General features: G+C 45.8%; 1 protein-coding gene and 1 long non-coding RNA gene across 13 annotated transcripts in view; one reads left to right on the top strand and one right to left on the bottom strand.

Annotated features, from left to right (window-relative positions):
- The window catches only part of LOC106602561 (sorbin and SH3 domain-containing protein 2), a 93,540-nt gene that overhangs the window by 48,152 nt on the left and 22,665 nt on the right, over window positions 1–22,723 (top strand). For 6 of the 12 annotated variants that reach the window (XM_082974225.1, XM_082974221.1, XM_082974227.1 and 3 more), the window contains 10 exons: window positions 5,968–5,994; window positions 6,168–6,289; window positions 6,961–7,632; window positions 9,376–9,505; window positions 10,809–10,969; window positions 12,120–12,186; window positions 14,135–14,188; window positions 14,479–14,689; window positions 14,908–15,022; window positions 20,953–21,036. In XM_082974225.1, the coding sequence (XP_082830351.1) occupies window positions 5,968–5,994; window positions 6,168–6,289; window positions 6,961–7,632; window positions 9,376–9,505; window positions 10,809–10,969; window positions 12,120–12,186; window positions 14,135–14,188; window positions 14,479–14,689; window positions 14,908–15,022; window positions 20,953–21,036 (1,643 nt within the window). Of the gene's footprint in view, window positions 1–5,967; window positions 5,995–6,167; window positions 6,290–6,960; window positions 7,633–8,048; window positions 8,496–9,375; window positions 9,506–10,808; window positions 10,970–12,119; window positions 12,187–14,134; window positions 14,189–14,478; window positions 14,690–14,907; window positions 15,023–20,952; window positions 21,037–22,723 lie in introns of all 12 variants that reach the window. The other 6 variants (XM_082974224.1, XM_082974223.1, XM_082974229.1 and 3 more) reach the window with 6 other exon arrangements.
- Window positions 3,771–22,290, bottom strand: LOC106602562 (uncharacterized). Its single transcript, XR_014392118.1, has 3 exons — window positions 21,351–22,290; window positions 18,134–18,206; window positions 3,771–6,262 (listed from the first exon to the last, which is right to left on the bottom strand). It is a non-coding gene; the product is annotated as an uncharacterized LOC106602562 (long non-coding RNA).

Raw genomic sequence — 22,723 nt, 5'->3', positions numbered from 1 at the left:
TTGACTTTTTCCACATTTTCTTACGTTACAGCCGTATTCTAAAATGGATTAATTATATAATTTTTCTCATCAATCTACACACAATACCCCATAATGAAAACATTTTTTGCAAATGTATAAAAACTAAAAATTGAGCTTAGGTGCGTCCTGTTTCCATTGATCATCCTTGAGATGTTTCTACAACTTGATTGGAGTCCACCTGGGGTAAATTCAATTGATTGGACATGATTTGGAAAGGCACACACCTGTCTACAGTATATAAGGTCCCACAGTTGACTGCATGTCAGAGCAAAAACCAAGCCATGAGGTCGAAGGAATTGTCCATAGAGCTCCGAGACAGGATTGTGTCGAGGCACAGATCTGGGGAAGGGTACCAAAACATTTCTGAAGCATTGAAAGGTCCCCAAGAACACAGTGGCCTCCATCATTCTTAAATGGAAGAAGTTTGGAACCACCAAGACTCTTCCTAGAGCTGTCCACCCGGCCAAACTGAGCAATCGGGGGAGAAGGGCCTTGGTCAGGGAGGTGACCAAGAACCCGATGGTCACTCTGAAAGAGCTCCAGAGTTCCTCTGTGGAGATGGGAGTACCTTCCAGAAGGACAACCATCTCTGCAGCACTCCACCAAGCAGGCCTTTATGGTAGAGTGGCCAGACGGAAGTCACCTCTCTGTAAAAGGCACATCACAGCCTGCTTGGAGTTTGCCAAAAGGCACCTAAAGGACTCACAGACCATGGAAAACAAGATTCTCTGGTCGGATGAAACCAAGATTGAGCTCTTTGGCCTGAATGCCAAGCGTCATGTCTGGAGGAAACCTGGCACCATCCCTATGGTGAAGCATGGTGGTGGCAGCATCATGCTGTGGGGATGTTTTTCAGCGGCAGGGACTGGGAGACTAGTGAGGATCGAGAGAAAGATGAACGGAGCAAAGTACAGAGAGATCCTTGATGAAAACCTGTTCCAGAGCGCTCAGGACCTCAGACTGGGGTGAAGGTTCACCTTCCAACAGGACAACGACCCTAACCACACAGCCAAGACAACACAGGAGTGGCTTCGAGACAAGTCTCAATGTCGAGTTGCCGAGCCAGAGCCCGGACTTGAACCTGATCAAACATCTCTGGAGAGACCTGAAAATAGCTGTGCAGCGACACTCCCTATCCAACCTGACAGAGCCTGAGAGGATCTGCAGAGAAGAATGGGAGAAACTCCCCAAATACAGGTGTGCCACGCTTGTAGCATCATACCCAAGAAGACTTGAGGCTGTAATCGCTGCCAAAGGTGCTTCAACAAAGTACTGAGTAAAGGGTCTGAAGACTTATGTAAATGTGGTATTTCAGTTTTTAATACATTTGCAAACATTTCTAAAAATGTGTTTTTGTTTTGTCATTATGGGGTATTGTGTGTAGATTGATGAAGGAAAAAAAACGACATCCATTTTAGAATAAGGCTGTAACATAACAAAATGTGGAAGAAGTCGAGGTGTCTGAATACTTTCCGAATGCACTGTAATTGAGTAAATTACTGTAACGGTTGTTAATTTTGTTAAGACTCTATACCATTCTATTTAATAGATTACTTGGTGGGGTTTCATGTTCTATCAATACATAAAATGGCCCCTTTGTTAAAATGTTGTCTTTTCTTCCACCTCATCCCTTCCACCGCCTTGACATCATTCACTTCCTGTTGCTTTCACTTGTCTGACTCCCTGTGACAACCGTCGTTTGTCATCCTCCGGGACCAGCGTCCTTCTCACTATCTGTCACTCCGTTCTGTCTCCTTTTTCCTCTGCTATCACTCAGTATCACTCTCTTTTCCTCATGTCAGTTTCTCAGAGCTTTGCTGTGATTGGGTAAGACTGGGCTCTGTTCGAGTCAAGAGGGAATTCCCAACGTGCTTTGCAGCGGATGTGTGCACTGTACACGGTTGGGCGTGACCGCTAAAAATGGTGCTGTGGTGGCTCGAAACCATAGCAACCCCGACTCACTCTTACCATTTCGGCTCTGAAACCGACACGGATTTTGTGAGTTTATTAATTCATACACTGACATCAAACACAAATATTGCTTGTATTGTAGTCTAAAGCAGGGTTCCCCAACTGGCGGCACGCGGGCCAAATCTTGCCTGCCAGCAGTATTATTTGGCCCCGCAAATGAATTCTGAATATCTTTTATGCTACCTACATAATGCAATAGTTACATTTAACTTCATTCATGAGGAGAGAGAATGAAGAAGACAGTCAACTAATAAAGCAGGCAACGGACCATTTTCTGGTGCTGAAACATAAAGCTGCAACCGCAGCGCAATCAATAGGATGTGAACAGCGCCTGGTGCTGAAAATATAGCTAACTTGTTATGCAAGTTTTTTGCACAGCAACAGATGGAGAATAACTACACCAGTTGAGTAATTGATTTCAACAAAAATCTTCATTTTAATTTACAAACAACAAGAGGGCATAATTGGAGTCTATTTCTTCAGAGCCTAGGCCTAAATACAATTACTTGGCCTACCTCAGCCAGTTATGAGTCTAACATCTTTCACAAGAAAATAAAATATGGCCCAATACAAGTGGGATTTTTTTTTATTAGGCCTACTTACAATGGCAACTGACCAAAAATGTAGCATCCTACACAAAACAATAATTTAAAGAAGAAAAAAAAGGTGCTGTCTGTGTCTGAATGTCTATCAGGATAGCCTGCTCCTGTAACGACAGAACAAACATAAAATACTGTCAGCTTGAGACTTAAATATCCCCGGATAAACACTCACAATAATGTTAGTAGCCTATATAACTGTATTTAGTAAACACTAAGTTACTTACTCAATGGGAAAAGTTGAATTTCCCCTCGGACACGATCTTGTGGATGTCGGGTGAGATGGATGTGATTTTGAAGCGCAGGCAGTCCACGATTGACTTATGTGAAAGCCGGTTCCTATCGTGACTCTATATTGCGTTCATGGAGGAAAATGAGGACTTGCAGGTGTAAGGCGACGCAAACATTGTTAGCACATAAAATGCAAGTTTCTTTATTTTTGTGCTGTATTCCTCGGAGCATGCCACCCAAAACTCAGCACTCCTGAGCGCATTCCTTGATTTGGCTCGATGTCTGTAATTCAATCAGCTCAGTTTGAATTGCGGCCTCATCTAGCGAGGGTATGGTTTTCTTAGCAAGAGACGATCATTCTCCACTTTCAGAGGATCACGTACAAATGCAAAGATATCCTTGTGCATGCTGTAATCTTCAAATCTGGTGGAGAAGTTGTCTCTCAGCTGCTTGGTGAAATCTTCCATCACCTCTGTGACAATGCAGCGGCCGGGTCCCTCTGCCTGTAGTTTTTTCAGTGTGCTGAAGTGCAGTAGCCTTCCAGATGACAAGTCCAAATCGAACAACTCAAGCTTCCTAGTAAAGGCCTCAAGTTTTCCTTCTTCCTTGTAACTGCAGATTTAACCCGGTTGAAGTGATAGAATATGTCCGCCAAAAAAGCCGTGGGTGTAGCTTGCAGTTAACGCGTCAATGTTTCTGTGTTGGACCTCTCGAGGGGCAGGAAGGCCACTTTGAAAGTTCCATGCTTAGATTCATAATGACGTCTGAGATTGAATTCTTTGCAAACAGCAACATTTTCATTGCAAATAAGACAGACTGGCTTGGCATTGGGAAAATATGGTAATATTAATACATAACTCAGTGTACGTTCTTCCCTTAAACTTCCATTTTCAATACTTTTTGAGAGTGACATTTTATCTTGCTGTCATTGAATAGAGACAAGGTGACTTTAGGAGCGAAATAATGATTTTATTGTCACTGAATTTATTGTGTACTAATCAGATGTGTTAAAAATGTTACTCAAGTTGTAGTGTAGGCCAATTAACTGTGCTAATATTATATGCTAATTATGTTCTGGCCCACCGACTATTAGCTCAGAAAATAATTTGTCCCGAGGCCAAACCTATTTGACAAACCCTAGTCTGGTGCACTAATCACTGATACAGGATCGGATATTATGCCATCGCCTATGACTTATAACCAGGATTGAGATATACAATAATATGATCCCAGGTCTGTGTTTAAGCACAACTTCTACCTCAAATCTGCTGTATAGAACAAGTTGACAGATTGAAGTGCGGCCTGCCTCAGGCTGTTCATTTTGGTAACCCAGCTAGTGCTCCATAGGGGGTGAAACCACATGAGAGGACACTTGAGCGTTTTTAATTTCCCTGCCGTGAAAAGTAATGGACCACTCCCCCACGTTGCTCGTGGGTAACGTAGTGAAAGACATTTCCCCCGGAATTACAATGCAAGGCCGCGACGGTTTCGCACACGGCGGCATCAGCTATTAACGACATATCCTGTCAAATATCTCCGGATACCCAGAATTCCCTGGGTGAAGGCGTGCAGCGGGCGAGAGCTATTAAACCTGGCCAGGGATATCAAAACACCCTCCGCACCTCATGAAATTTTCAACGCTCGTTCCGGCTACACACGCGTAGACACACACACACACACACACACACACACACACACACACACACACACACACACACACACACACACACACACACACACGGGCGTGCACACACAAACACGCATGCACAGAGAAACACTCTCGCAACACACAGACAGGCATGCACGCACGCGCACGCACGCACCCACACACACTTCATCTCCCCGACCCCGACTGTCTCATCCCCTTTTTAATGTATATCTGATATCAGTTTAATAAGTAGGCGAGAGCTAACTTAGCCAAGCCTCTAAAGACTTTGTATTCTGACTGGTTGGGAGATTCCTTTCTTTTCTGGCTTTGTGTTGGCTTCTCTGTCATCAGTTCCCACTCTGCTGCTCTCTCCAAAGCCAACCATAGTCAAACCTATAGGGTTTGAAATAGACACATTTAGTTAGGCCGATGTACCGTATGTCTGTGTTCATGCGGCTCCCCCCCCAGACAACAAACCTCCCCCATCTTCTACAGCAGTGTTTCCTAAACCTTTCATCGAGCCGCCCCAGTTCCACATATATTGATCTATTCCAGTGGTAATTATTTTAGTCCGCTGTGCTAGAAGATGGAACCACATCAAATTCCATCATATGTCAGTACGCAGCTTGGCTATAGCAATATAGTCAATCTGGTGTTATCTGATTTAAAATACATTTAGCAACTCCAAATATTTATTTGGTAGCTGTAACTGTTTGTCAGTTAGCCCGTGTTACTTTGTTTTGGGGCCCGTTGAGTGTCTCTAGCTGGTTAGCTGCTGAATGTCCTCTTACCTCTAATAACAGGTTTATAATAAAATCTTCTATTTGACACTGATCCCCTTGAGTGACAATCGAGTTAATAGCAGTTGGGATATGTGGACGGTAACACAGGGTCATGTTCAATAGGGCAGAGCGTGGCAAAACGTTTTGCAACGGAAAACAAGCATTTCATATTGGGAAAGTTCAGGTGGTACCTCCCCCTTTCACTCTGGTTTGGTGCTGAATGAACACGCCCCTGGTTTCTATCTCTCTCGCATGCTCTGGGTCATAATGTCCTGGCTTTGTGTCTCGGCGCCGTTGGCTTTTGAAAGGGCTGCGTTCAGAAGGGCACAACGTTGAGATGAGAATAGATTGTGTAGAACACAACCTTGGGGAACATTCTGATAGAACATTCTGACATTGTGTAGAACAGACATTATTAACTGTATCCCATCTATGTATCATTGAATTGTTCCCTTTTCCTTCCCTAAATGTTCCTCTCACCCTCTTTCAGCAGTCTGTCGCGTTCATTTGGATATGTATTCAAACTACTGAACCCACCATTCAAATACATTGAATATGTATTCAAACTACTGAACCCACCATTCAAATACATTGAATATGTATTCAAACTACTGAACCCACCATTCAAATGTCTCTTTTGCTGCATATTGTTGAGGATCATGCATACCAAAAGTAACATGTTAATGTGTGATGTGTGTTTATTTTCTCCTCACAGGGAGTGAGTCTCACTCATCAGATTCAGGTAACTACAGTTCAATGTAGTATGTCTTGACACAATTCTCATATCCAATTTATCTTGGACTGTTAGCTGTGAAACACCATGTGTTGGCATCAAGGGGTCTAGTTGTTGTGTAAGGCCTGTTACCTATAATTGTATTATGAGATGTGACGTGTGTGTGGGTGTATGTATTCCAGATGCTTGGAGGTCGCGTAGCACCGACGGCCTGAGGAACGGCGACGACGTCAGTTCTTCTCTGGCCGCCAAGGGCTTCCGCAGCGTCAGGCCCAACCTGCAAGACAAGAAGTCCCCCACGCAGGTGAATACACACGTTCGCACACACACACACACATACTGTGCATTGTTGAATTCCTATACAGCTTTTTAATATGCTTAATCAGTTTAACCAGGGTATTCACACCACACTGATTGGTTTCGGTGGCAAAGCTATCATTGTTGAATCCGTAGTATTAAAGCAGTATGAGTCATTCTTTATCAGGGAGTTTATAATGTGAATAAATCCTACAGTGTTATTCCTTCACCACCAGTGCCTCCAGATAATTTCCCGTCAAGTTTTTCTGTTGATTCAAGTTGATATGTTGTTTTCCAGCGGCTGTAAAGAGACTAATCAAAGATTCCTTTCATCCTCCAGAGGAGTGTGTGTTCAGTGTTTATGCGTCATTTGAGGAAGATAATAAACGCAGCAAGGAAGCAGCCTGCTCCACACATCCCTTCAATCTTCTAAAATGATCTTTATTTGATTCCAGGCCACATTTTGACGTTGGCTTCAAAGTGGAAAATAAATCGCACCACAACCTCCTAAAATGTTTACAACAGAGAGGGAAAAAATTTATATATTCCAGTCAAGGGTGTATTGTTCTTGTATTATATTTTGACCTGGATTTTGTCTGTCTCATATCTTTATTTCAATCATTCCATTGATCAACAATGTTTGTTTGCTGTTTTCTCTGATTCTAATTGGCTGCGCAGGCTGTCAATCAGGTCCCCCTCCCGCCCCCTAGGAGAGAGAGCTACCCCTCCCCCGCCACAGGCGCTATCCCCCCCTCCTACAGCTCCCTCCTAGCCGAGACCCTCGGACCCGGGATGCTAGCCCTCTCCAACGAGAGAGAGTCTTACACAGTCAAGAGCACGTCTTCTTACTCCCACCATCAGAGTACTACCACCACTTCTGCACCTCAACCCCAATCTGAACCCAACCCCCAGCCCCCACAAACAAACCCTCAGTCTCCCCTCGCCAACCCCATCCCCAATGACACCAGCGAGGTCAAAGCCTCCACTGCTACTTCCTCCACCACCACCACCCAGCTTCAGGCTTCAGAGCGCAAGGTGTCCTCCCTCAGACTCACCCCCGTCACCATCCCTGATCCCCCCTCCCACCAACCCATCCCCCAGCCTGAGACTCTCACCACTTCCCTTCCTCCCCCTAGCCTTCCCCCCTGTAAAGACTCCTCCATCGGCCCCCAAAGCCAGCACACAGCCTCCCTCTCCGTCCAGATGGCCCCGCGGAACCCCAAACCACCGGGCTCCAAGGCCCCTACCCTGGAGCCCAAGACCCCAGCCCCAGCTTCTGACCCTGGGGAGGGCAGGAAGGTGAAGGCCCCCCCTCCAGTTCCACCTCTACCGTCCGCAGCGAATGTGGTGGTACTATAACTGAGTTCCAGTTTCCTAATCAACCTCCGTCAGTTATTCTTCAACAGCACCACTGTGGTTTGTCAGGCACAACCAACCAACCAACAAACCAACCAGACTAACTGGGATTGTGTGCTTGTGTTTGTGCGTTTGTCAGGGGGATGGCCAGATTTAGAAGCACAGTGTGTTTTGTTCAGTGTCCGATATCTTCATACACCGTGATTGCACTAATCCAATCTCTTACCCCACAGTGAAGATAACAACAGTCTGCACACTATAATGCAGTGTGACAAAACACCACATCATTTCCTGTCACACAGTGTCACTTCCTGTCCTGTTTGAACCACCCAACCATGCACAGCCGCATCAGTTTAAACTCTCTCACCCTCCCTTTCTTCCTCCTCCATAACTCCCTTCCATCCTACCAGGGCTCGCCTCCTCACCCCTGCTTCCCCGACCACAGAGCCCGGCGCTCACCTTACAACCGCCAAAGCGCCGACTCACTGGACTACCTGGCGGGCCTCAAAGCCCTGTCGCCCACCCCGTACGCCCCGTCCCCATACGCCACCTTGGAGCGCGGTGGGGGGGACCAAATGGACAAAATTGGCATAGTCGGCGAGGTTAGCGTTAGCGTGGTTAGTGCTGGTGGAAGTATGGGGGGCATGTCACCCTCGCTCTCCCCAGTGACAGTGTCGGCGCTCAGCCAGTACTCGTCCTCCACGGCAGGCCTCCTGGAGGAGCTCCAGATCTGCAGCCTAGACTCCCCCGGCGTGTCTCCCACACCCTCGCCCACCCTCAGCCACATGTCGACCTCCGCGTCCACCACGGGCACCGACGAGGCGCCGCCGCTAACCTCCGCCGCTGCTGCCACTAACGTAACTATCCCCACCCCACCCCCACAACGTCGCTAACTACTGGCTACACCAAGGAAGCTTGAGTCCCCCCCCCCAAACCTGTTACCCACCCAGACAATCCAGTGTTTACAAGCTCCTCCAACTAATCCACTCACCCGTCTTGAGTGAGGCGCTCTTGTATGCCCTACCCCCTTGTCCCACTGTCATAACATCTCCCTTCTCGCTCTTCTGATGGTTTTAGTCTAACAACGTCTTTGTGCACCGTAATCCCACTTATGTAACGTGTCTTTTTGTGTGTGTTTCTCACATAACAAAATGTGAGGATTTGTCCAACTGTCATTAACTCTTAGGTACAACAACTTCTTTCCTATGTCTGTTAAAATCATTGTGTGAGTTTTGGTCTTTCAATGTGACAGTGATGTGACACAGTCTTCTATGTTTGCACCGTGTCGTTTCTAACCAATAAGGACATCCCTGATTTGAAGTAAGCCCGTGTTTGTTGACTTCCAGCTACTCAGCTACTTCCTTTTAACTAACCTGTTATGTTTTCTCTGATGCAGCACGATTTTCCAATACTGTCTGTTGCACTCCTCTCCTAAGAATCAGATTGAGCTATTTCACTTTGGTCCTTAAAATCTACTCGTATAGTCATTTCAGTCTTACCGGTAACCTACTCTTATTACAGACTCATCAATTCTTAGTAGCGAGTCTTTGATTCTTCACCAGCTGATAACATTATGTGGGTGTCTGTCTCATCAGTTTTGACAGCTATAAACGTTTACCCTCTGGTTCTGATGTCTGTCTGTCTGTCTGTCTGTCTGTCTGTCTCCTCACCCTCTTTTTCTCTCACTCTTCATCTCCCCTCGCTCTCTCTTTTTCTCTCACTCTCTCTCCCCTCCAGGGCCAAGCTATTCAAGTGGCTATGAATGGAAGTGCGCCCCACCCCCAGAGGCCCTCCTCACCCCCGGCCTACCCCCCTCTCCCCGCCTCGTTCAGCCCAGGGGTGGTTCACATGCAGAGTCGGAGCGCAGGTGAGAGCGGCGATGCCGACCTGTGTCAGCCTGGGCTGATTTTAGAATTTTTTGTTGACTTCTGTAAGCAGGCATTTGCTCTGCTATGAACCACAATGCCATATTGCTGAGTATACCTTTAACAAAATAATGAGCACAGAATAAGGCTTGACAAAAAAAAAAAATTCAATCAACCACTACATAACCAAGAACTCTTACGCTAAGAACGATCCTGAACCACAATGTACGCCTCCACACAAAGTAAGCCAATTGATTACCGGTATTCAGATGTCTGTGAATGTACGCGTCGTCACGCCACTGTGGCGATTTTCTTCAACCCATACTTTGACTTTGTTCTGGTGTTGATCCCCTCACTATTACTACCGCCCAGAGGTAATGGCTCTTTAATGCACTTATCTAGTTAGTTGATGTAATGGGACTATTGAGGTTTGCGGTATATGATGTATTTACACCCATTAGAGGCAGACGGGACCTAATCGATAGGGGAACACAGTGGAAAATGAATGGCTGACAAAGTGGACCTGGCAGTGGGAATATGCTTATCGGTGCATAACTCGCATCAGCGTTGCACAGCCCTACATTTACTATGATATACTGTATACACACTGAGTGTACAAAGCATTAGGAACACCTCTTTCCATGACACTGACCAGGTGAAAGCTATGATCCCTTGTTGTTGACACTTCAATCAGCGTAGATGAAGGGGAAGAGACCGGTTAAAGAAGGATTTTTAATCCTCGAGACAATTGGGTTTTTCACGCTCAACAGTTTCCTGTGTGTATGAAGAATGGTCCACCACCCAAAGGACATCCAGCCAACTTGACACAACTGTGGGAAGTATTGAAGTCAACATTGGCCAGCATCCCTGTGGAACGCTTTCGACACCTTGTAGAGTCCATGCCCCAGACTATTTGAGGCTGTTCTGAGGACAAAAAGGGGGGCTGCAACTCAATGTTTTGTACAGTCAGTGGATATCTCAAATAAACTGTTTCCCCACTACTCTGAAGTGCTTGGCTAAACAACATTGTGGATAAGAGTGAGTGTTTGTGTGTGTGTGTGGTGAGGGGCTGCTGTTTAGTACGTTTGTTTGTTTGTTTGTTTGTTTGTGTGTGTACGTCTGTATGAAATGGAGAATATAAGGAGAGCGTTACGTTTGTGTGTTTTCTGGGCCAGCCCATCCAAATCCCTCACATCACTTCACTGTCTTCTCTTCCTTCCTCCATCCCTCTATTCATCCCTTTTTTTCTCCTCTTCTCTCCCCTTCCACATACTACTCTACACTACATACACACACACCACAAAGAAGGTTCAGAGTCGGTGATGTCGGGCCACACCAGCGTGAGCAGCACGGTGCCCCTCGCCCGCTTTTCAGAGGAGGAGAAGAGGGTGTCGGTCATCAAGGCGCCCCACTACGAGGGCATCGGCCCCGTGGATGACACGGGCATCCCCATCGCCATTCGCACGGTGAGGCGAGGACCCACGCAGTCATACACACGCATGCATACAGACGACAAGACAAGCGCAACAAAAACAACTCTTTGGACACATACTTTAAGAACACATTTTAAGAAGGCTTAAAATCTCTGTTTCATTTTAAGTGGGATGAATTTCGCTGCAGAGCAGTAAGCCTATTTTCCATATCTGGTGGTCGTTGACGGGGGCTCTGTCCCACACGGCACCCGATTTCCCTTTCTAGTGCACCACTTTTGACCGGAACCCTATGTAGGTTGGCCAAATGTAGTGCACTATGTAGGGAACAGGGGGCCGTTTGGGATGCACACAATGTGTGTTGCGGAGTTTCATGACACGCCGTTGTGTTTTTTCCCTCGGGGAATGTGGAGTACCTCTGGCCCTGACTATCCCTGTCTGATATGTGAGCAGGGCCCAGTGGGAGGAATGCTTTTGAGATGTCAGCAGCTTTAGACCCCTTATTCAGAGCCCTTTCTCTCTTTCTCGCTCCCTCTTTCTCTCCCTACCTTTTTATGTCCGCTAGCTATAATTAGGGACTTAGTCAAAGTCATCGTTATTGTACTACAGGGCAATGAGCAGCCTTTCTCTCTCTCTCTCTCTGTGTACCCACATCCGAGTGTGTATGTATCTCAGCCGTCTATAACAATACTTCAGACACTAGTCCTCGCTCTATTGTGAAGAGCATGGAGAAGGGGAGAGAGGCAGAAAGAGAGACAGATGCGCTGTGCGGAAAATGTTTCTGGCCCCTCGCTGGTAACCATGGTATTAGCGGGGGTGTAGCCAGGCTCGGGCCATCTGGGTACGTCTGGTCAAACACACACACACACACATACGCACACACACACTGGACTCAAAACGGACACTTTTCTGCCTAGTCAGGTCGCAGTTGCGGTCAATGCTAGCGACTGGCCAAGAAATGAACTTCCCCTGTCAGATGATGACAGATGACTGTGTGTGTGGGAGTGTGTGTCCGTGACAAACAAAAACACGTGGCTATGCACACAGACTTTTCTTTGCACGTGTCCTGTCCATCCATCTATCCATCCATCGATCCGCCTCTCTGGCTGCCCGTCTGTCTGCCTGCCTATCTGGCCGTCTGTCCGTAGCCTACATTGATTTCTGATTGTTTTCTCTCTCCCCACAGACGGTGGATAGGCCGAAGGACTGGTACAAGACCATGTTCAAGCAGATCCACATGGTTCACAAAGCAGGTGGGGAGATGGTACACTGTGTCCATTGCAATGTGTACGGTCACGTCCCATTTTATTTGTCCCATGCGCCAAATACAACCTAATAATACTGTGAAATGCTTACTTTACAGTCTGTCATTACTTGCTGTTCACCTAGATTGGTCACCTGGGGTGGGTGTGTGTGTGTGTCATGTATGTACACTATATGTACAAAAGGATGTGGACTTCCCTTCAAGTTAGTAGATTCGGTTATTTCAGCCGCACCCGTTGCTGACAGGTGTATAAAATCGTGCACACAGCCATGTAATCTCCATAGACAAACATTGGCAGTAGAATGGCCTTACTAAAGAGCTCAGGGACTTTCAACGTGGCACCGTCATAGGATGACACCTTTCCAACAAGTCAGTTTGTCAAATTTCTGCCCTGCTAGATCTCCCCTGGTCAACTGTAAGTGCCGTTATTGTGAAGTAGCCGCAAAGGGGTAGGCCACACAAGCTCACAGAACGGGATAGCCGAGTGCTGGCGCGCATAGCGTGTAAATATTATCTGTCCTCAGTTGCAACACTCACTACCGAGTTCCAAACTGCTTCTGGAAGCAACGTCCGCACAAGAACTGGTCGTTGTGAGCTTCATGAAATGGGTTTCCATGGCTGAGCAGCCGCACACAAGCCTAAGATCACCATGCGCAATGCCTGGCGTCGGCTGGAGTGGTGTAAAGCTCACCGCCAGTGGACTCTGGAGCAGTGGAAACGCATTCTCTGGAGTGATGAATCACGCTTCACCATCTGGCAGTCCGACGGACGACTCTAAGTTTGGTGGATGCCAGGAGAACACTACCTGCCCCAATGCATGGTTGAGGAGGAATAATGGTCTGGTGCTGTTTTTCATGGTTTGGGCTAGGTCCCTTAGTTCCAGTGAAGGGAAATCTTAACACTACAGCATACACTGACATTCTAGACGAGTCTGTGCTTCCAACTTTGTGGCAACTGTTTGGGGAAGGCCCTTTCCTGTTTCAGCATGACAATGTCCCCGTGCACAAAGTGAGGTCCATACAGAAATGGGTTGTCGAGATCTGTGTGGAAGAACTTGACTGGCCCGCACAGAGCCCTGACCTCAACCCCATTGAACATCGTTGGGATTAATTGGATCGCCGACCGCGCGCCAGGCCTAATCACCCAACATCAGTGCCCGACCTCACTAATGCTCTTGTGGCTGAATGGAAGCAAGTCCCAGCAGCAATGTTTCAACGTCTAGTGGAAAGCTTTCCCAGAAGAGTGGAGGCTGTTATAGCAGCAAAGGGGTGACCAACTCCATATTAATGCCCGTGATTTTGGAATGAGATGTTCAACGATCAGGCGTCCACATACTTTTGGTCATGTAGTGTATGTGTGTGTGTGGATGGACATGCATGTATTGTGTTTGTGTGTGTGTGGGATTCTCTCTGTGTGCCCTTGTTGAGCCAGAATACATTAGACAGAGTGTAGAAGGGGAGAGACTGAGACGGATACAAGGAGGGCAATAGAAAGAGGAAGAAGAGGGAGGGACTGAGTGGGAGAAGCGGCGTCTAATCGAACCTACAGATACACTACCGCGATCTCTGCTCCGTTGTGTGGGCTTCACCAAATCACATAGTCAATACAAGGCATATTTGTTCTTAACAACAACACATATACACACATACACACACACACAGCTTATTGTAGTTCTCAAAGGATAGCGTCAATAGTCAGCCCTTCATTATCCTGAGTCCTTATACTTTGATCTTCAGTATTCACCCTGCTGATAAGCTACCTAGGGAGCCTTAGTGTGCCCACTGAGGTTTTACCTTAGACGGGCAGAATATTTCTGCAGTGATAGAGGTATGGAATCTGTATATGTGTGTGTTTGTATGTGCACAAATGGAGGCAGGGAAAAGGGTGCTCTTGGCAGGGGGTGTGTGTCCTGCTCACCTTCTTCCGTGTTTCTACAGATGACGACTACGCCGACTCGTACAACGCCACATACACTGTCAGCGGTGACAGTGGTAAGAGTCTCAAAGATGTCTTGTTGAAGATTCAAATGTATGCTGCTGGTTCGTCACGTTGTCCTGTGTTCAGGGACAATGAAAACACCTGACTCACAAGAATGCTTAGTTTACCACGCCCTTCTTCTCCTTTCTTTTCACTCTTTCTGTCTTTATCGCTCTCTTTCTATTTTTCCCACCCCATCATATCTCTCTCTCTCTCTATTCTTCCTCCACCTCTTTCTCTATTTTCCCTCCGCTTTCTCTCTATTTTCTCTCTCTCTTCTCTCTCTACCTCTCTCTCTCTCTAGACACATATGGTCAGTCCTCCAACCCCACCGTGGCCTACCCTCCCCCCAGGACACAAACGTACCGGCCCCTGGCCAAGAGCCCGTCGGACAACGGAGGCCCCGGGACCTTCAGGGAGCCCTCCCCTGTGCCACCGCCACCCCCGCCCAAGCCCTCCCTCCTCCAGCTAAGGTCCAGAGACAGCGACCGGGAGCGAGACTCGCCCGACACCATGTAAGACACCGCAGTCTGGTTTTCTTTCGCTTGGTCCTAGACCAATGGCCTGTTAGTCTACATCTTAGGCTTTGTCCTTACCTAGGCCTAGTCACTTGAGACCCTCACCTTAGGTGTTACCCTAGACCTAGAACCTAGACCTAGGCTAGTGGTGTGCCTTTGACATCTTAAACTAGGTCCAAGATCACACTGATGTCTTTTATTTATTTTCGCGCCAGGAATCAGTGGGGCCCTCCCGATAGGAAAGTGGACACTAGAAAGTACCGCGCTGAACCCAAGAGTATATTTGAGTACGAGCCCGGGAAATCATCCATTCTGGAGCAGGAGAGGCCGGTGAGTGCCCAAAAGCACGTCTGTTACTTTTTTTTATTAGCTTACATCAGGGTGTCAAACTCAATTCCCGGAGGGCCATGTGTTTCCTAGTTTTTGTTATTCCCTTTCGCTTGGTGTCCAATTAGACTGCCAGAAATTAATGAATAAATGAATCCAACAACCAGGTGAGGGGAGTTCCTAACTAATCAAAGGGAGGAGCGAAAACCCGGTGACACTTAGCCCTTCAGGAATTTAGTTTGACACCCCTGGCCTACATTGTCATTATCTAAGCCATTTAAAACTCCCCATAATCACCCTCTAATCTACAGCGTCCTTGTTTCCTAATAAGCGAGTGATCTCCAACTCTCGGTCCTGGAGAGCTAAATGGAGGTGTAGGCTTTTGTTCCTGCCCAGCACGAATACACCCGATTCCAGATATTAAGATCCAGAGTGAAAAAGAGGTGTTTTTAGAGCTGGGTTGGAACAAAACCCTCTACACACAAAGGCTCTATCTACAGGAACGGAGTTGGAGACCCCTGACCTACGCTCTAGGAAGAGGCCTTTAGAGGTGCTGTACCTCAGCCATTAGGGGGATAAAGGCATTTCTATTACGTGTCCTGAAGTGGTCGAACTGACTGACTGCTATTTTGGGCTGATATGCTTGTTAAGGTTGAGTAGGAAAGCAATTATATAATAGTGGTATTTTTAAGCCCGAGGGGGGATGTTTCCTTGAATGTGTATTTTTAGAAAAGTAATGGCCTTTGAATGTTAATAATATAGATGCTCTGTTAGTGAACTTAAGTTTCGTGTTCATGTCAAGCCTGAAATTAGTCCTAAAACAAATGTAAGAATATTAATGTCCCATGTGCTTTATATGCACATTTATTTATATAGAGTGCATTCAGAAAGTATTCAGACCCCTTGACATTTTACACATTTTGTTACAGCCTTACAGTGCCTTGCAAAATTATTCATCCCCCTTGGCGTTTTTCCTATTTTGTTGCGTTACAACCTGTAATTTAAATAGATTTTTATTTGGATTTCATGTAATGGACATAAACAAAATAGTCCAAATTGGTGAAGTGAAATGAAAAAAATAACTTGTTAAAAAAATGTAAAACAGAAAAGTGGTGCATGCATACGTATTCACCCCCTTTGCTATGAAGCCCCAAAATAAGATCTGGTGCAACCAATTACCTTCAGAAGTCACATAATTAGTTAGATTGCACACAGGTGGACTTTATTTAAGTGTCACATGGTCTCAGTATATATACACCTGTTCTGAAAGAGTCCCAGAGCCTGCAACACCACCAAGCAAGAGGCACCTTGAAGACCAAGGAGTACAGATCAGGGTTGGGTTATAAAAAAATATCCGAAACTTTGAACATCGCATGGAGCACCATTAAATCAATTTTTTACAAATGTAAAGAATATGGCACCACAACAAACCTGCCAAGAGGGCCACCCACCAAAACTCACAGACCAGGCAATGAGGGCATTAATCAGAGAGGCGACAAAGAGACCAAGATAACCCTGAAGGAGCTGCAAAGCTCCACAGCGGAGATTGGAGTATCTGTCCATAGGACCACTTTAGTACACTCCACAGAGCTGGGCGTTATGGAAGAGTGGCCAGAAAAAAAGCCATTGCTTAAAGAAAAACATAAGCAAACACGTTTGGTGTTCGCCAAAACGCATATGGGAGACTCCAAAACACATAGAAGATGGTACTCTGGTTAGATGAGACTAAAATTGAGCTTTTTGGCCATCAAGGACAACGCTATGTCTGGCGCAAACCCAACACCATATCTCATCATCCCGAGAACCCTACCCCCACAGTGAAGCATGGTGGTGGCAGCATCATGCTGTGGGGATGTTTTTAATCAGCAGGGACTGTGAAACTGGTCAGAATTGAAGGAATGATGATGGTGCTAAATACAGGGAATTTCTTGAAGGAAACCTGTTTCAGTCTTCCAGAGATTTGAGACTGGGACGGAGGTTCACCTTCCAGCAGGACAATGACCCTAAGCATACTGCTAAAGGTTTAAGGGGAAACATTTAAATGTCTTGGAATGGCCTAATCAAAGCCCAGACCTCAATCTAATTGAGAATCTGTGGTATAACTTAAAGATTGCTGTACACCAGCGGAACCCATCCAACTTGAAGGAGCTGAAGCAGTTCTGCCTTGAAGAATGGGCAAAAATCCCAGTGGCTAGATGTGCCAAGCTTATAGAGACATACCCCAAGAGACTTGCAGCTGTAATTGTTGCAAAAGGTGGCTCTACAAAGTTTTGACTTTTTGGGGGGGGGACAGTTATGCACGCTCAAGTTTTCTGTTTTTTTGTCTTGTTTGTTTCACAATAAAAAATATTTTGCATCCTCAAAGTGGTGGGCATGTTGTCTAAATCAAATTATACAAGCCCCCCCCCCCCAAAAATGTTTAATTCCAGGTTGTAAGGCAAGAAAATAGGAAAAATGCCACGGGGGGTGAATACTTTTGCAAGACATTGTATTTTAAAATGAATAAAATTACTTTTTTCCCTCATCAATCTACAGACAATACCCCATGATGACAAAGCAAAAACAAGTCATTTGTTTATTTATTTTTTTGCTATGAAACTCGAAGTTGAGCTCAGATGCATCCTGTTTCTGTTGATCATCCTTGAGATGTTTCTAGAACTTGAAGTCCACCTGTGGTAAATTCATTTGATTGGACAGTGTGTGCCTTTCCAAATCATGTCTATATAAGTTCCCACAGTTGAAAACCAAGCCAAGAACACGTCTCAACCAATCACAATGCTTGTTTTGACCAACCCATTGTAGAAAATAATTTTAATATAATTTACATTCTATAGTGTTTCCTTATAAAGCATTTCAGTGACCTTTTAAAAATAAAAAATAAATAAAAAAAATGATGGACCACAAAGGCAAAGGATTGGAATCTTCTTTTCACTCCCTATCTGTGTGTCCCCCATTGTATTGGTGAGGCTGGGGTTATTTGCTACATGGAATTGAGGGCAAGAGGTGAAGTGAGGGGATAGTTGTGTATTGTATAAGATGTATTGGACTGGTCAACCATCTTCCTGGAGAGCCTGTCGCAATGCAGGGTTTTGCTCCAACCCTGTTGTAACCCACCTGATTCAGTTTGGAGCGACATCTTGCAGGAGGAGGGTCGGCCACCCACGTGCTATTCTGTCTGCTCCATGGACTTGAGGGTGATCGTTTAGGAGAGAGAGAGAGAGGGAGTTAAAGGAGGGGGGTCAAAAACGTGTTTAGTTTCTGCAATCATAAACATGATTTTCCTGTGTTTTATATATATTTCCACACTATAGAATAAAACTGTAAAATTGTGGAAATGATGATAACGCTCTTTTAGTGTAAGAGCTGTTTGAAAAGGCTGCCTGAAATTTCTGCCTGTTTTGATGGGATGGAGTTTTGGCCTGCCTGGTGACAAAATAGTTAATAGACCAATAAGAAAGATAGTTCCAAACCTCTGTCAATAACAGATAGTTTTCCCCTCCCCACTCAGAACACTCCCGGACAACTAGCTAAATTATTGCTTGAGAAATTGCTCTTTGCTAAAAAGCTATTTTTGATCATTTAAATTGAAAACAATCACAGTAACGTACTTAATTCTAACCCAGAAATGATTTGATATTGAGATTAAACGGTTGCATTGGACCTTTTTAATGTCTTTAGACTTCATTGCTTCCTCCCAAAGGGCACCCTATTCCCTATAGCAATGGTATTCAAAGTCGGGGTCAACTGCTCTATAGTGTAGAGAATAGGGAGCCATTTGATGCACACCCTAATGTGGGAATCAATCCACGTAGAGCACAGGGAGAGGAGCAGGCGTGGGGAATATCAATGAGTCAGGGATGTCTGGAATGCGGGGTGAGCTATAGGCTCCCTCGTGCATCCCAACTATGCTGTCCCGCTCCCCGTTTCTCTAAAGAAAGCCACGATAAACCATGTTTCTAGCCTTCATCACATCACCTTTGTGTGTGCGTTTCTGGTCGTGGTGTGGGTCTCTCCGCTGCTGATGGGGAAAAACTAGTTCACACGCACATCCACGCCTCTGGATACGGCCTCCCATAAAGAAGGCTATTATTAACATCTTGTGGTCCACTTCTTGGATTGTAGTCTGATCACTGCCAGTCGGCGCAATGACTGGAAGCCTATGGGTAGCTACTAGCGTGCTAGCAGATACTGTACCCATAGACTTCCAGTCAGTGCGCTGACTTTAGTTAGCGTTGACTCGCGAAACTACCTCTTAACTTCCCTCATACTGGACACAGATACATAAAAATGGTATCGCACGTGTTCGTCTTGACTCATTACCAAAATCCCAAAGTATCCCTTTAAATGGCTCCTGGACATGGGTCACCCAGTGAGGGCTGGGGCTCAGCTGAGCCAGCTGGTAAAAGGCATCGGCGTTTTTTGGCCTTGTGGCATGAAGTACCCGGGGGGGGGGGGGTTGGTTGACCTCTGTAAACCTTTTCTTCAGCGACGTCAGGCGCTCTACTTTCTTATGGGTACGGCCCACATAGAGGGTACAGTCCCCTCCACAGTGCAATTCACCTCTTCCTGAGCTAAAGTAGCTGTTTTGTAAGTCCAATACAAAAAGCCATTTCCCCCAGCAGCTCATATACTGCATTTCCCAGTAGACACGGGTGGTAAATGTCACTGCCAGTCTGCAGTGTGCCGGGCACTGCAGTGAATCACTCCTCCGCTCCACAGTAAACCTCATGGAAAGTGACTGAGGAATAAGCCCCAGAGCTGGTGCGTAGGAGTCGTTCTAGCACTCTGTAGTCCTTCGGGAGAGGAGGTGGGAGAGCGAGAGTTCCTGTATGTTCTGTTATGGTGAGTTTTGCTACAGGTGTAAAAGTTCACTTTTAATATTAAGGTCATAGAATTGGGCAGAGTACATGTTGGAGGTTTAAATGAGACTTTTAGAAAGAATCAAATAATTTATTAATAGTTAATCCATAGTTCCTTTTTTTACCTCACTTACTCAGGACCACGTTCAGCGGGATGCAGTGGTGTGGAACATTTAATTCTGCGGATATGGTGCTGTTCTGAACATTCAGTTGAATGGTGTGATTGTAATTGCCCAGAGGGTGATTTTGTATGGTGTGCTGCACAATTTCAAAATGGTCACGACCATATTGATCAGGTCACACCCACCAAACGAACCTCGAAAAGACCGTTTGGCGCTCAACTGGGGGCGCGTTCGGCAGGACCTAACGTTTTGAAACATCCAGATAGAAATGTACTTTGTAGAACAAACATGACTCTCTGACATGTAGAATAAGGAATCGCATTGGCTCTGTTCGTGGAATTTCTATCTGCAACGTTTGATAATGTTTGGCTACTTGAACGTGGCTCAGGTGTGCTGAAATGAACCAGAGTTGTATAGGGCTTATGACAGGAAGATGTTGCCCTCTGCTGGAGTAGTCTACACATTACAACACTTTTTCTGCTCTGCTTTTGGTGCTTTATAGTGAATGACTGTGTGGCGTCACAAGCTAAAGGCAGCAAAGACCCTTCATACAGGACTGTTCAACAAAGCCAATGTTATATCTTTACCGCTCAATTTAATTGACCGTTCTCCTACAACCCATTCAACTTTTTTTTCAGTTTTTTCCATTATTTGAATGACAAATATGAAAAGTAGCTAGGTAAAATGAATTGCACATCAATGGTTTCTATGACGAGCGTCATAGTTAGCCCCCCAAAATAATTTGTGTAATGGTGTGTGTGCCCCGGTAACAACACTGATTTTGTCTCTTTACCCTGGTGTTAAACTCGCCATCTGGACCCACTCTTCCCATCAACCCCTGCAGCCGTGCGCTGCACACCCCTATCCTAACCATGAGATCCATATCGCTCTGTGCTTTCTCTTCCTCCTCTCTCTCCCTCCCTCTTTCTTTGTCACTCTCCGCTCTCTCTAGACCTATAAGCTAAACCCAGATGACATAGATTTAGAGAACGAGCCTTGGTATAAGTTCTTTTCCGAGCTGGAGTTCGGCCGTCCGGTAAGTGAGGGTCCGTAACTCCCACCTAGGCACCCCCCGCTTTAGGTATACCCCTCTCTACCCGTTCTGTCTTCACCCCGCTGTAGCTGGGTGGGAATAATGTTGTCCAGGTGTCGTCCAAGTGTCGGACTGGAGAGCTAGTGGGTGTGCAGGCTTTTCTTCCAGCCCAGCAGTACCTACCTGATTCAACGAAAGGCTGTTTGTTTTATTTCGCAACCCGACACTAACGCATAATGAGTCAACGGTCTTCAGTCTGGACAGAGATTGGTCGAATCCGGCGTGTTAGTGCTGAGTTGGAACAAAGGCATGCTCACCAGGAGTGGAGTCTGGGGTCCTTCCTGTTGTAGTTGCTTTGGCATGCTGCTGGGTGCTGTGGTGGTCACTGTGGTGGTCGCCTGTTGTGTAGCTCCTTGTGACTGGTCTTCTTGTCTCTGCATCTTGGTGAGTTGGTTTTGCGTAGCGTGGCCGTCTCGTTATCAGCTGGCCTCGCGACACGTTGAAAGCTCGAAACACTGCAAAACAAAAGTCCCAAGTTAACATGGATTGGTCCTTTCACCACAAAAATCCTCCTACTAAGGGATACCTCTCTTCCTACATTGTATATTTTCCTATTTTTCACCAACAAAATTCAGGTTCTTTTGCAGTGTGTGCTTACCGCTGTTGATAAGCTAGTGGAGCAGCCGGTAGAACTGAGCAGAACAGACATCAATTGAAATAACATGCTAATTAAAATCGACAAATGAATCAGCAGCATCTGGTCAGAGCATCGTTCTGCGCCGTTCTTCATGCTCCTCTTGTATGTTGCAGCTTGCGTGGTTTGTTTCTGTTAGCCAGTTTCGACATTTTGGTTTCTACCCCTTCTCCCAAATTGTCAACTCATTTACTCCTCCTAAACTTTAGGCAACCTAAGGCATTAAAGGTATTGGATTGGTGTAAACTTGGGCTGGATTGAGTTCCTGTTTTCCACCATATTCCTTGCACCAGTCCCATTCCTTTGAAATCCACGAGAGGAAGTGTACAAGTGCACACTTTGGGGAGAAGGGCGAGAAACAATGTTTGTCGGTCTGTTGTTAGGTTGCGGAAATTGACTTATTCAGAATGTTCAGCTAGAAATATGCAGTCTAGAAAAGACACGACTCTGATGTCATGCAGAATAAAGAATGATCAGATTTATATATCACATTTCTAGCTGTAATATTCTTTCTGTTGCACCCTGACCCCACCACTGAATAAACCCAAGACAACATACTCTGAGAAAGATAGAAAAGGTTCCTTAATGCACATGGTTGGAGGTTATTTTTGAGAGGGATGGTTCCACCAATGTCATGTTTTAGCTAGTCCGTCTTCACAACCGAATCACTGCTTTGTGGTGCATTATGTCCTTCGCTCTGTTTTCTGCCTCTTGCTCACACAATCTGTGTGTGTGTGTTACTTTGTGGTTATGGGTTTGTAGATGTGCCTAGCTTGTTTGTAGATGAGTGTATGTTGGAGTTCACATAATGTACTAGATGTGTTCAAATAGGCTTAATCATAACTGCAATGTGTGTTTGTGTGCATAATATGTGTGTGTGTGCAGCACGTCTGAAGCTCGTCAGTCTTCAGTTCCTCTGTGTGCTCTAACGAATGTCACTTTCCTCTCTTGTTTTTTTTTGTTTTTTTTTCCTCCCCATGACGCCACTTCCTCTCC

This window comes from Salmo salar, chromosome 04 (genome assembly GCF_965601325.2).
Source record: "Salmo salar chromosome 04, fSalSal1, whole genome shotgun sequence".
In the NCBI taxonomy this organism is placed as follows: domain Eukaryota; kingdom Metazoa; phylum Chordata; class Actinopteri; order Salmoniformes; family Salmonidae; genus Salmo; species Salmo salar.
This window is presented reverse-complemented; position numbering and strand designations above follow the sequence as displayed.